Here is a 14,999-nt window from a genome sequence, read left to right as displayed (position 1 = left end):
CATAACTAAACCCAGCTGTTGATGAGTAGACAGAAGGAACTTGATTTGCCTAAGTCTCTGCATAGTCTTATGTTTTTTGCTTTTGAATCCTTCCTACTCGCATTACATTTAAGTGAATCATATTCTTTGAGCCTTGTTTTGTCATACCTAACCAGCTTTCTTGTGTTTATATCCTAAGATTGAATGCCTGTGTCTTCTGCACCTGTCCCTACCACATTTCTGTTACAGATTTTCAATCTTTCTGCAGCAATAAGCACAAATTAAGTTTGAAAGGATGAGGAAGCAGATTATGGTAGTGAAAAGAAAAGTGTAAACACTGTGGGCTTACCTTAAGTATCAATTTTGATCTTCGTTATCTCATTGGTCTTCAGCTCTAAGGCAGTGTTCTAGTTTTGCTACTTGTGACTATGATTTATTAAGAAAAGTTTTCTTGCTCCTGATGAACAGTTTCTAGCTATTTAGATCATTACTCTGAAGGGAGAGCTTCAATTCTGAGCTGCTCTGCAGCATAAAATGATGTATTTAATGAGGAAAGATTTTAGTGGAGTAAGAGGGTGCAAGGGAGGACAGACCAAGCTACTGTTTGAGTAATATGTAACCATTACAGAGTAATATGTAACCATTACATACCTAGCTGTTTTGCTTGTTTTTAAACTAGTATTTCTGTTTTCATTAATGTTAGAGGAGTATGTTGTGCCATAGATTTGTCAGACAAAACATAGCGCTGACTTCGCACACTGTTTCTTCAACTCCAGTTTGAGCTGATAAAGGGCTCTTTCACATTCCAAGTATAAATATTCTCTAGCTGCTTCTAAATGGGCAGTGTCAAATACAGAGATGTTCCTTATTCTTTCTCTTTTTTTTTCTCTCTATATGAATTATGGAAGACTTTCTTTGGACAACTTCTTCAGTATGCTGACTGTCTTTTCCTTGTTGAAAGTCTCACTGCAGTACTGAAATGAGAGTAAATGCGTCAAATACGGGTGGATTGGAAACCTTTATCAAGTCTTAATATGTTCAAATGAAAACTTTTTTTTTTTTTTTTTTTTGGTCTAAAGTGAATTTGATCAAACTTCCAAAAGCACTGAGGAAGCACTCTTAAAGAGATGAATCCTATTTCTAATCAGTGATGTAACTGAAATGTAACTGTAAACAAGCATCCACAGTTAGGCATTCATGGAAATCTCAAGCAGTTGGCCCATGTTGATGAAAGTAGTTTTACTTATGGTCATTTAGTCTGGGTTAAATCACACTGCACAGATTCAGTATGTCTCATTCCTTACATCAGATCTTTAGGAATGTAAGAGAAGAAAGTGTGTGTGTGTGCATGTTGCATTTTTACGGGGGGAAAAAAAGCAGTAAAATTCCTACAGTAAATTTTTGTAACTATTGTTGGCCTTGAATATGATTCATTACTGGCATCACTTCTTAAAGACTGTTGCCAGAAAGTAGTTAAATGTTAATTTAGCTAATGCATGCAAAATGGAAATAAGTAACTGAACAACTCTTGAATCCCATCACCTGATGTGAGGAAGCCTAGATACAAAGGGAGTACAGTGTGTAAAGAGGTGTGCAAGCTGCTCATTGACCTAATGGTGGGTCAGTAGGTTTGAGGGCCTTACTGTCTTCAGGTGCGTGCTCAAAGGGTATTAAAATAGAATCCACATTTTTTTTTATGGTATGTCCTATAAAACTGCCTGTCAAATGTTTCTTCTTTACTTCTGAAGTAGATCTGAGATCATTTCAATGTGCGATTCTCTTCAATCTGAGATATACCGGAGGCTGAACTGTGGAAACTAATGTTTCATTGCAAAACTTCTAAATAAATCTTTCTAGCAAGTATGTAAATCGGTGTACAGTACTTACAGTAAGACTTCCTTGTCTTTCTGTAAGTACTGTAAACAGATGCTTCAATTTAGAACACATCTGAGTAGTGTCTGAACTCCCCCCTGTATGTTCCTTTGCTATTAAAGGCCTTGTGTACTTCAGCAAACTAGATCTAAGCCTTCTCTGAGGTTCCCTTTTTGACACTCTGTGTATCAGCCTGGAAACTAAGGCAGCTGAAAATTTATCTAAAATTGCATTGACTGTGGCTTCTTTTGTCTAGCACTTGGTTTTCAAGAGCTTGAGTCACCTGATTGCTGCTCAGTACTCAGAGTAGAACACGTGTGAAAGCAGGTAGTATAGTGAAAATCTGAGGAAGCAGGAATTCTTAGTATTGAAGTGTAGAGTCATGCTGTTATATGCTCATCTTATTTAAATACAGTTGATGATTTGATGGACTTTCTTAAAAATTATAAATGCTATAGTTAATAATAAAAAATTCCTAACTTAAACTGCAAGGTACACATTTTCAGTGACTTAATTATGGCTAGAGTTCAGAGACCTAAGTAGCTGACCTTCTTGCAAGCTTAGTTCCATGAAGTTTGAAGCAACTGCAGGTGCTCTAATAACATATTTGTGATGTTAACTAATCCTTGCACTCTGCCTTAGTGCTAAAGTAAATGGAAGGATTTTGCTCAAATTCTTCCAGAGGCACAGTGGCTCATAAACCAAGCAAGGAAGCTTTCAGTCCAAAACATAAGAGCTGTGTAAAATGTGAAATATGTACCAGCTTGTATAGGTCAGAGTTGATCTTAACTTTGTTTTCAATATTTTGTAAATACTTTTAATCAGGAGTAAGGAGATAGTCTGAAATCTGAGATGGTAGCTAAAGATGAAAACTACTCAATGATGCTTATGTTAAACTCTGTCCTGTAGGTAGGACACTAAACTATATTGATGGTTAAGTAAGGAGAATTAATACTGGAATTATAGACAATGTTACGAGTCTGGTAGAATGTCTGTTTGGAGGAGAACTGATCTTCAAGTGATCAGACAACTCTGAAAACCCTAAGCAGTGGGTTGCTTTTGGCAAATCTGGGCCTTTCAAGTCACTTCTGTAAATTTATACTTTGCTTGTATAGGAAGGCTTCCCAGCCTTGTTACCCTGGTTTTGCCCTTATATTTACACTTCATGCTTTTCATTTACACTTCATACTTTTGTATAGGTTGTGTCCCCTACCTCCCACCGACGCATTGGCCCTTTGAATTGGAGATGCTCTCTTGAGCTCTTCTGTGTCTTGCATTTTGTGGGGGTTATATGGGTCATTACCAGGAATAACTTGATAGCATCACCAAGTATTGGGAGGAGAGAAACTTTCTTCCAATCCAACCTCTGGTTTTAGCAAAGTAAAACCTCTGCACTGCCAATTGCAACGAATCTCCATTCTGGAAGATGAATTCCACTTCACTAAGTTGTATAAAAATTAGGAGACTGTTCCAACAGAAGTTCTGAAACTTGCTCATATGCTAGGCCCACAACAGCTCTAACTATTCTTTCAATGCAGGGCTGTATGGTAGCGAGCATCTTGAATGGCATTTGCTAGAAGGAACTAACATTTGAGGGGTACACAGGTTTAACTGAGGCTGTAGTAGTACGTACAGCCTGTGAGTCTTTTATTGTAATATTTTTGTAGCTTTGCCTTTTAACCTTTAGGTTTGTTTTTTTTCTCTTACAGAATGGGAGCTTCAGTCCTAACTGGGATGTTGGTTTAATTACTATGAATATTTAGCAGGCTTTCAGAACATCAGCCAGGGATTCCAGTGGTCAAACACTGGGAGAAAACTGCTGCAAGTTCTGACAGGATGAAGCATTACTGACCTTAAGCCTAAAACTTCTGTAGAGAGAAGGATAGCAAAGACTTGCTCAGCTGGACTCTAACCTGAAAGTAGCTCAAGACAATTTAGTGGCTCTCTGCTACTGAAAGAAGGTGCTTCTTCCCCTTGCCTGCCCTTGGCAACATGGTCTCACTACTTGCCTTACTTTAGCTTAGATGCTTCTTGAATACCTTTGCAAGTTGATTTAACACATCCAAGTGCCAGTGTTTCTGCCAGATGGGCAAAATATATTGAATAGCCTTGCTGAAAGAGCCAGTGCTAGAGAGTGTAAACCACACAGGTAGGAGAGAAGACGCAGGAGGGAGAGGTGGAGCAAAAAGAGAAGCAAGACTGCAGTCTCTTCCCAGAAGACAGCCAGTAGACTATCTCAGATTTTAATAAAATGACAACCTCTATGTGATAAAGAACAGGCTTAGCTGTTGCCTTTGTTAATAGCCTGAGCTTCCGAATTCGTGGTTAGAGTCTGAACTAGTAGTGTGGTGGATCAGTAGTGCAGATAGAAAAATGATATTTAACTGTGTTCTTAGTCAACTTGGATATACTTAATTGGATATATAAATTTTATACATTTTTCCTCTGGGTCATTAGATTCTTAGAGAAGAACAAAGTGGTTAAGGTGGAACAGGAGTTGGAACTTTCCATTGTTGTTTTTGCTGCACATTATATGACCTTGAACAAATAATTACGAAATTCCATGAATACTTTAGGCGGTTATAGGTAGTCACCGTTCTCTGTCGTATCATGAGACCAGTCCAGAGCTTATACTACAAAAAGGACCTCCTTCACTTCCTCACCTCCTTCCATCTTCTAAGCTATTCCTTACCCTCCCACCCTCCAATCTCCACAATGATTTCATTCAGGGAACTAGATTGCTACAATTAACACAGCACCATAAAATGAATAGCTTGGTCATTTTGGTTTTCCACATCTATCCCCTCAGAGGGGATACTCCTGCCTGTGCTTCCATGCTTTTTTTGGTAGGCAGAAGTGTTTGTGCAGCCCGGTTCAGCAACTGAATGAGGGAAACTTAAGCTGGTTTAAGACTAACTTTTATTTCCTTGTTCTAACTTGGATAAATTCTGACCTTTGTCATGAGACTCCACAAATGCTTATGGTGATGCAAGAAGTTGCGCAGTGATGGGAACAAGTGACTAGATGCAGAAAGTGGTATTTTAGGCAGAGGTAATGAAAGCTATTGGTATCTCAGTGTTTGGAGAACTAAATTGTGAAGGGACTGGGTACTCCAAACCTCAGAACACTTGGTAGGCTCTGAAGAGTTTTAGGATCATCTGATGAAAATGCAAAGTATTAACAAGAATTTTTGATCAAAATACTTTATTCTGCAGCAGCCTGACTTGTTTATGGTTTGTGATACATCTGGAAAGATTCCCAGAAAGTTATTGAATGGGAACACTAGATACGTTAAACAACTGATAATAGTTCTTCAGAATGATGAAAACTGATTTTTTTTTTTTTTAATGAAAAGATCTCTGACTTTTGAGGGAATCGATCATTACTGTGCATAGGAGGTCTTAGCAGTTCTGTCTAGACACAAGTTTTTTGAATCCGAGGAAGCCAGTTCTGCAGCTCTATAGAAGTGAGTAGCAAAACTTAATGGTAGGATCACGTCTTTTGATGTATCCTTCAACTTTCACAATCAGCCTCTGTATATATCTTTAACAGAGGCTTGTTTATAGCTTGCAATATTTTTACCTCAATGACAGATTGTAAATATTTGTAAATATAAGGTACAGGTCAAGATTTATTTTAAGAAAAGAATGTTTTTTCTTTTGTTTTCCCCCTTGGTGTGCAGTCACTTTAAAAGTAGGAAGAAACATAAATTTCCTTTGTGTAGGCTAATACGGTATTGCTATGCTGTAGTTACCTCTACTTGGTTACAACTCAGACTGGTAGTCTAAGCTCTACCTTACAATTTTGTTGCTCAGTTAGCGTTCTTGGGAAGTGCAGTGGACTAGGACAGCCATGGTAGTCGAAATAACTTGTGTTACACAGCCTGTAGAATTAGCTGTTCAGCCTGCTCTACTGCTAATCTGTGATCCCAAAGCACCGTCATTCAGGCTGGGTGTACTATATTCAGAGCTCTTGGGAAAGTTAAATACTTCTTAATGCTATCATTTTTTGCGTGTCAGAGTTCACCTAAATCAATGCTCTGCTGCAATGTAACTTTTTTTGCATTAAGGCATCTTATGAAGTTGTCTTGTGTAGTGTCTGAGATCTTCACTACTACGCTGCTGATAAACTGCCAGCTGTCGGAGGAGATAGTGGGTGAGAATTAGCTATACTCATCTGCATATTTTGCTTATCTTTTTAAGACTGCAGATCCTAAACTCACAGCTTGTGGATATAGCTGGCCTGTTCTAAATCATGTGACTGAGGCTGCCAAAGCTTTTATCACTTTTTTTTAGCACTCACTGTATTTTGATTTTTTTTTTTTTTTTAATACTGGGCTCTTTCAAACAGCTGTTCTTTTTGGGGAACATCATCTGTGAGCGATCCCTGCTTGTGATGGATGTTTTGTTGATGTTGTAATGTAAAGAAAAAAGAAATCAGATAAACTTGTCTCTGACTAAAGTGACTAATTTTTCCTCCTTCACCTGGATGAAGGATGAAATGAAAGAGCTCAGGATTATTTGTAGCTATTATTTACAGAGCTCTCACTTCTCACTTTATTCAATGTCAGGTTCAATAGGTGACTTGAACTTTGAGATGTACCGTTTCCTCGTTGCAAACCGCTTTTCAATTTGCCTGTAAAAATGCAAGGCTGTCGCTTAGCACATGTTTTTAACAGGCAGTTTGGTTTCATTTAAGCAGTGCTGGCTGTTTCTGGCTCCTTGTTGCTGTGCTACTGCTGCTTTCATTAGCACAGATGTTTAGGCAGCCGTGCTGTGAAGCACATTGAGGAACTGCTCTGGGGAAACTAACCCAGCACGAAAAAGAGACGGTTAGTTTTCATGCAGATCGGTTCCCTAGTGTGGCTCCCTGAGCAGCTGCACGAATGCTCGTGGTGGTGCAAGCGAGGGGTGCAGTGCAGCTGGGCGGGTGAGCAGCGAGGGTTGGCAGGACGGTGAGATTTGGCTGTGCCAGTGGTAGTTGAACTACAGCAGTGTTTTGGCTTCGTAGTGTATTGCTCGTTCTACCTCATTAAGTGAAAATGATACAAAGCATATAGGAAGTAGTACTTAACAGAGGTTTGAAAATCCCTTTGAAATATTGCTTATTCTTTGTCCCAGAGCAGCCAGAAGCTCTCGATGAAGAATTTTAGAGCCTGTTTGAATTGTCTTTTGAATTTGACTTCATAGGTCATGATCTGCTGGCTAAAGCTAATTATCTTTGGTTGGAGAGAAAGATTAATTAGCACTGAATGGTGCCTTTGTACAGCTCTGAGGTAATCTGAATAATGAAATGTAATGTCAAGGACAGTGTAGTGGGCAAAGTGGACGCTTTCCTTTTGGGGTCCAAGCCCCTCTCTCCTCTTGACTTCATATTAAGGACAAAGAATTTGTCTGCGTAATTGGAACTTTGTTCCCTAGCTCTCAGCTAGGCTGAAAGGACAAGTAGTGGGGCAGAAGAGCAGAGGAGAAACGTGGCGGGTAAATTGGAGACCTAAGTTACGTGTTTGTTACATGCTGTGTGTTGAGATTTGAGGAGTATTATGATCTTACAACCATAAATTTAACATCTTCCTACCGAATTGTAGGAGGGAGACTGTAGACTTAGGAGAAAAATTCCAGACTTTCAAAGGTACAAAGAAGTTGCGAACCGCGGAGATAAGGACTTGGCTTTGGTCTCTAATATGTGAGCATAGCTGATAATACTCTAGAATTTTTCTCTAAGTCTCATTTGGTTTCTTAGAAGAGGAGAAACTTGTTTGACATTGCTTGAGGATTACTTCTTTGTAATGTACCATTTAAACCAGTCACGCAGTTGGTTTATAACCCTAATAGCATCTGGAGAAAGTTGACCCTCTCTTGCATGCTGTGTGGGCTGTTCTTCTTAAGTTGTAGTTTAAAAATAAAAGGGATAGAGAGGCTGAGGCTGATAGATGTTTGACTCGCATGAATGCTCGTGAAGTTAATTAAATGGGAGATTGCATAAAACCAATGAATCACTTTGATAGGGTGTATATTCAAAACTTTTTCTCGAGTATTTTGGTCAAGTAAAGTTGCTCTTAAAAAGCCAGCAAGAGTACACAGCTTTAAATTAGACTTGAAATGGTGTATAAAGTGCATGTAACTTTTCAACTGAAGCTTGATCTTTTTGTTGACATTCTTAATATTCATTTCTAACCAATTAAGACTGTATAATGCTGCAATTAAGCTTTTTAAAATTTATATCTTGCATGTTTGTACTAGTATGTAGCTTCCTTATGATATGTCTGAGCATCCCATCTCAGCCTCTGTTGTCATATAGTCTAGTTTATAAATATCCTTTGTAGGATTGAGATGGAAACTTATATGCAGGTGGTTATGGGAGTCAGTCACATGAATAGAAACTTAATATCCCTCTTGCGTTAGCGTTCCTTTCTGTGAAAAAATAGGTTAAACTAGGATTTCATGACAGTTTCAAAGTGTCATATTATGCTTCTGAATGCAATGAGGGCCTTTCAGCTCTCCCTGAAAACATTTCTTTGGACGAACTGCAAACAGATGAGTTGTGTTTTGATTTTTGAAAGCATTTTAAATCCTCTTTTTATCAATAAGAAAGTGTTTCTGAGGGAAGGAGAGTGAGAGAGATCTAACTTCCATTCAAGATTACAGGTACTGCAGCAATCTAACATAGTGTTGGAGTTGAATGAAGTCACTTAAAGAAACAATTTTAATAGCATATTCTAGTATGTTCAAATAACAGAGCACTCTAAGGCCAAAATTTTATAAATAAAGTACTATTTCACTGAATAGAACCCCCAAAAGGGTTCATTTATTCAAACTGAAGACAGCTGACAGACTAAGGGAAACTTCCTACTATTTTGGGCAGAGAGGAACTTCAGCAGAAGTTTCAAACTTTGACTCTACCCTTTATTTTTCCTGTACCTCTGGATATACCTTGCATGTGCACCCAAGAGCACGCGTCTTAAAATTTGTTTAATGTAGCAGCAGTTTCCAGGATTACTGTGAATTTAGGAAACTTGGTGTAGCCAGTTACTTATAGGTTTAAATTGGTAACGTTTTATTTTGAAACTTTATCCACTAGCGCTTGTTGAAAATAATTCAGGTGTCCTAGTCTTTCAAACATGATACTGCACGCTCTAGGTGTTCTTATTGTGATTGTATTCTAAAAGCATCACATAATCACCGGGAACTGCTCAGTGGGATGATTTAGACATATGTATGGAATAAAAGTTATGTACAACAAATGAATAAAAATAGCTTGTCTCATATATCAGTGTTGCTTAATCTGAATTTATAGGTGGCAGTTGCTGCTTGTCTGGTCAGTTTATTATAGCTTTGAAAGCCTATTTTTCACACTAGCTTTCTGCCAAAAATTTAAAAACCACAGAAAATTGGTGCTTTAGAAATTGTTAAAATACTTTACTATATATTAAAAAAAAACACACACAAAAAACCAAACCCAACAACCTCCCTCCCCCCACCCCCCAAACTGAAAAGGTTTAATTTCAATCTAAAAGATCTTTAAACTATTCAGGTTTTTTCTTATTTCTAGCGCCGGCTTCGTCATCTGCGGAATATTGCTGCACGTAATATCATCAATAAGAATGGTTATCGCCTCTTGGATACTTACTTCACTCTTCACTTGTGTGATAGTGCCAAGATATACAAAGGTAAAACAGGCTTGTTAACTTTTTTCCCAGATGCATCATAACAATTCAAAAATTTAATTCTGTCCTTTACTGCCTTGATATTCTTCTGCCACTGTTTGCATCAGCTGTTCTAACAGTGGAAAAGAGCTGTTCAGTTTCCTAAAGTTCCTGAACTCTTTCAGTATTCGTGGACACTGTGTTTGAGTGTTATATTTCATTTCTCTCTTCTGCCTTGCTTTCTATTACAATCTATAGCTCTTCATTGTGGATAGACGTTATTAAAAATATATTTTTATGTTCTTTTTGAAATTACTAGCTATTAGAGCATTGTGAATGAATTTTGTTGCTTCTGAATTTTATTTTCAGCTAGTGTAACTGAAACTTGCTAGTTTAAGGTTACTTGTTTTTGAAGGGTGGGAATGTATAACTTGAGCTAACTACGTGGACTGCCTTGGGGGGGGTTAGTTGAACCTGGAATTTACAACTTCTGCAGTGTTTGGTGCAAGGGGATCTTCTGTGCTCTGGAAGAACTTGTCTCATCAAACAGTTCCTACTTGTATGTTGTCCCATGCTGAATAGACCTACACAAGAATGTGGATTAAATAACTTCCCAAATAGGGGGAGTTACCATTCCTATATCTCTTGAGTTAGATTAAGCTGAGCTGCATTAAAGAGGTCATGGTACTGTTTCAATATTGTATGTGCTCTGCCAGAATATTTTTCCTCTTTATCTTTTACCTGGCATTCTTATTTTGTTTTTCTGAATGCATTTAAAGCTCTGTCAAAGCTTTTTTCCTGAAGTTTAGCACCCTGAGGGATTTTCTCCAAAATCTAATTTCTTGGCTCTAATCCTATCTACCTAAAGACTTCAAAGTTTTATTTTGACTGGAAAAGTGAAGGTCCATGAGTCAGCTGTTGCTTATTTCCATTTAAATACAGGGTTCTTGGCAACTCTGGGAGGTGATTCAGTTGTTCACTTTCTAAGTATCTGAAACAGGTCACCCTTGCTTTTCAAGGAAGTAGTGCAATTAGTCTGTCCATCATACTGTACTTTTCCAGGAAGCTGTCATGGACAAACTAGTCACTTTGCAAATGTCAATCAAATATTGTAAAGTAATGGACATTTTTTTCCTCAGCAGTCAAATTCATAGTAATTCATGAGGATCATCTTGGGTAAGAAGATGAAATGCTCAGTTTAAATAATGACTTCTAATTATTAAAGTATCAATGAGTATTTTTAATCAAAAAGGTGACAGCATTTTAAAGTCTTTTTTATGAATCTTATTCCTGACAGAGTAATTCCACTACTGTTAGTCTTCCTTGAATATCACTTATTTTAGCTTTCTGTATTTCAAATATTAAGATTAGTGTCAATATTTATGCTAATCTAAAGGTTTCCTACTCATTTTTTCTTTAGAATTTTATAAGAGTGAAGTGATCAAGAATTCTCTGGTAAGTTATTTTAATACACAATTCTATAAACAATATTTCCAGTTCGTTTCACTGATTTCATGAAGCAGAGGCTCTGGGTGCAGCACTTCAAGTAAAGAGAGTTGAACAGTGATGCAGCACATGCTGCTGATTTCTTTGAACATCATCTTATGTAGCTGAATGCTAAGGAATATTTGCCTGCATATGCAAACATGCGTGTTCTTTGAAGGCATAGTTTGAAGAAACTCTAGTCATTGGAACTTCTTCAAGTTTCTAAATTATCCAGTTCAGATCGCTGAAAGGAGCAGACCAGAAAAAAACAGCTGAGAAGGAGTAGATTCTTTTGTTGTGGTAGTAGGATGTTGTAGGTATTGGGCGAGGGAATCTGAAAACCTGCGAAATAGACTTTTTAATATCTGCACCCACAAGGTAGACCTGCACCATTTATAGTATGTGTTTGTGGGGGGGTGCCAGCAGGTTTTGAAAACCTCTTGAATGGAGGAAAAAACGTCTGCAAGGCTATTACCTTATCTAAACTTGCATTTTTTTGAGATGGATTAAGATTTTGAGTTCCTTTTACTGCAGAAGAAAACTTTATATTGGAAAGGGAATATAACAAAGGGAAAATGAGATGGAATGACAAAATCTGTATTTAAAAATGTTGCAGTCTTGTACAAACTCCATTTTAATGTCCTGGTGTTTTTGTGTCCAGATAGTTACCAAATGGCTTTCTCCTTATGAAGATTTAAGTACATGGGGAACAATTCCTTTTGTAAGACTTAATGGATAACTTTTCCCCTCTTTCTTCTTTTTAAAGGCATATTATTCTGAATTGCCTAATACCTTAAAATTGCCTAATATTTGCCTAATACTAGTTCAGGGATGCTTGGCCTGTTCCAAGCTGCTTAAGCAATAGAATGAAAGGCCTGTTCTTTCGAGGTGGTCCAGCTGCGTGGGATTGTGTATTCCTACTGTTTACTTTCATTTTAGGGGAATTCTCTTTTCTGTTCCCATATAGAGAAGGGAAGGGTGAGATTAGGCATTTTGCCATATCTACATTTGGATGCCCTGTAGTTTGCAGCCTGTGGAAATCCAAAAATGAGTATCAGGTTCTTGCTACTAGTAATGTCAATTCAAATTGACTTGGTTTGGTTGCAGCTTGGGCCAGTTACAACAGTTTCCCTAAATTTTTAGTGGTAATGTTCTCAGAGGTGAACCACAGTTCTTGGGATGTTTGGCATGTTACAAATCTGAATTCTAATGGAAAATCTTTTTTTGTAATTTATCTTAATATGTGCTACTTCTATAAAGCTGAGGCAAATCTAATTTCTTAGAATGGAGAAGAGCTCTTAGTGACAGCATTTAAAGATTGTCATCAGTGTCAAGGAAGAGAAGAATGTAAACAAATCTGTAAATAAATTATGCAAACTTAAAACTCAATCCCTTCCCTAATATTAAACTTCTGCTAGTTTTCAGATGCTAAAGTATAATATGCAAGCAAATGTTATTTCCACTATCTTAATTTAAAAATTCCTGCTTTGGCTAAATTAGAGAAGTAATTCTTCAGCATCTTGTAAAGGAAGGAAGCAGAACTCACTGCGTTTCAGAACTACTTTACAACAGATAGTGTTCAACCCAGGAGTCTTTAGAAAGAGAAATAATGAAGTTGCAGAGCCTGTTGGCTTCAACTCTGTAAATCCTGAAAAGGTTCATGTTCATCGTACTTAAATTCTTCATTCTTTGTTTGACATAGACATCACTGCTTTCTGTAACCTACTGCTGATTAAGATTCCTTTTGTCTTGTTTGAGTTGTCTTTATCCTCCTTTGAATACCAACAGAATCCAACATGGAGGAGCTTGGACTTCGGAATAATGCCCGATCGTCTCGATACCTCTGTCTCATGTTTTGTTGTGAGGATCTGGGGTGGCAAGAAGGAGCACTATCAACTCTTGATAGAATGGAAAGTTAATCTAGATGGATTAAAATACTTGGGCCAGCAGGTAATGTGAAAACAGGCTTTCTCAGCCCTTGGATAGAGGAAACTAGAAATATGGCTGAACAAAAATACAGAATACTAAGAGGAAGTGACCGCATCTTAAGTCAGTATTTTAAAGGTTGATTGCAGAGATTTGTGCACAGATCTTCAACTCTTGACTCTCTGAATATTTAAAATCAGCATTACTGACTGATCCTCTGAAGTAATATTTTTAAATTGCAGTGCTTTAAGGAAGTAGTGGTATGATTGTGCATATAGCTGGAAGAAAATAAATCATGATATTCATATATTATATAGTTCTAATCCTCCTTTATAGTAAGGACTCCCCATCAAAATTCTTCAGTCCAAGAAGTGGACTTGCAGTAGTAGAGCCAGAAGTTTATTTTAATTCTGTTCTTTCACCTTATCAATAGCCTTCTGAAATAAGTGAAGAGTTTACTGTATTGTGGAGCTTATAGTAAAAGTGAATGCAAAAGAAATCTGTATCACAAATACTAAAAATGCCAAAAAGTACTGTGCCTTTTGAATTAAGTTACAGGTGGTTGTAGTTCCAGTGGGCAGTCTTAGATTGCTACAATGATATGACCTGTTTAGATTAGACCATATTCTAAAAAGCAAATGCATTTTCTATGTGTAAATTCAGTTTTCTCTAGAGTTTCATCTACTTTAAAATCATAGCAACTGAAAAGCTGCATTTGACCATCAAATAGAGCAACTTATGCTTAAATGCAACATATCGGCATCATAGTGTTGTCTGAAAATGGTTTATTTTCTGCTGTTCTTGCAGATACATGCAAGAAACCCCAATGAGATTATTTTTGGTCTCAATGATGGTTATTATGGAGCTTCATTTGAACAGAAGGTAAGGATATTTCATATTTGTTCTGACTTGTTTAGTAGTGATGACAAGCTGAAATTCAACTTCTAAACATAAATTTTCACACTTGCGTGCTCAAACATGTAAATGCTTAGTTTTGAGAAGGAATACTTTTTTGACACAGTAGATAACTCATCCCTGCTGGGTGGACACCTGAGCTATTCATGGAAGATTTAATGTACAGCATTTTAAAACCAAAAAGAAACAGATTGAAGAAAATATTCTTTATAAGATTGATCTTTGAGACAAACTCTTCATTCAAACTTAAAACATCTTGAAAATTGCGTCTATTAATACTCATTTTTATGGCAAATAAAGCACAGTAAGTGGTGGTTATCAATCTTAAAAACAGTGTGTGATTTTTAAATGGGAAGCTATTTACTTGCTCTGTGTTGCAACTGTTTCACCGCATGTATTTTCCAAGGACTCCACTGTAATTTTTGCTTGTCCAATCAGTATTGTGACTGCAACCAAATTATATAGCAATGCTGTTTAAACTTTAACATCTATGCCTTAATGTGACTGGCACAGCTGACAATCTTTGTACCAAATTGTTATTGGTACTATTGTGCTGTAGACAGGTTATATAAGGAGCACCTGGCTGGAGAGAAAATGACCCTTGACAAATAGCTGCTCTCTATGCATAGCTCAACCAGTAAGTCCAGCCTTAACAGGGATTTGAATTGAAGCAGTGGCTTTACAGTCTACAATGTGGTTAACTGCATGTATATACACATATACATACATACACATATATATAGATATACACACACGTATATGGGAAGAAGCCCAGCAAGTGACAAGGTGACAGTGTTCGAGAAGCTGGCATACATGCAGTCTAGTAGAACAGCAAGTTAATATGCTAATACATCTCAACATGTGGCAGTGCAAATTATCTCCTGTGTTCTTCAGAGGCTTTTAAGAGCTACATCTCGTTGCCAGACTCTTCTGGCTATGTGCAGACCTCTAAACTGTGTTCAATATTTTGATGGTTGCCTTTCAAATTCTAAAGGTTTTGGTATACAACACAGATGCTGCTTCCTGGTGCTTTTAATTCAGTTATGCTGAAACAGGATACTGTTCCAGGTTGTTATGGTTTCAGAAGTAATAATCTGGGTCTGAATTCAAAGATGGTAATGCTGTCTGCTTCCCTGATCGTTTGTGTTGTCAGGAATTGCTCTCTAGCTGTTAGGCT

The 14,999-nt window shown here is 37.4% G+C and overlaps 1 protein-coding gene across 2 annotated transcripts in view; it reads left to right on the top strand.

The window, feature by feature from the left end:
- Positions 1-14,999, top strand: part of UVRAG (UV radiation resistance associated) — a 97,183-nt gene that overhangs the window by 8,550 nt on the left and 73,634 nt on the right. For both annotated transcript variants that reach the window (XM_062567451.1, XM_062567450.1), the window contains exons 2-5: positions 9,403-9,520; positions 10,917-10,951; positions 12,770-12,931; positions 13,715-13,789. In XM_062567451.1, the coding sequence (XP_062423435.1) occupies positions 9,403-9,520; positions 10,917-10,951; positions 12,770-12,931; positions 13,715-13,789 (390 nt within the window). The remainder of the gene's footprint in view (positions 1-9,402; positions 9,521-10,916; positions 10,952-12,769; positions 12,932-13,714; positions 13,790-14,999) is intronic.

The sequence above is a fragment of the Rhea pennata genome, chromosome 1, assembly GCF_028389875.1.
Source record: "Rhea pennata isolate bPtePen1 chromosome 1, bPtePen1.pri, whole genome shotgun sequence".
NCBI classification, from domain to species: Eukaryota; Metazoa; Chordata; class Aves; order Rheiformes; family Rheidae; genus Rhea; species Rhea pennata.
This window is presented reverse-complemented; position numbering and strand designations above follow the sequence as displayed.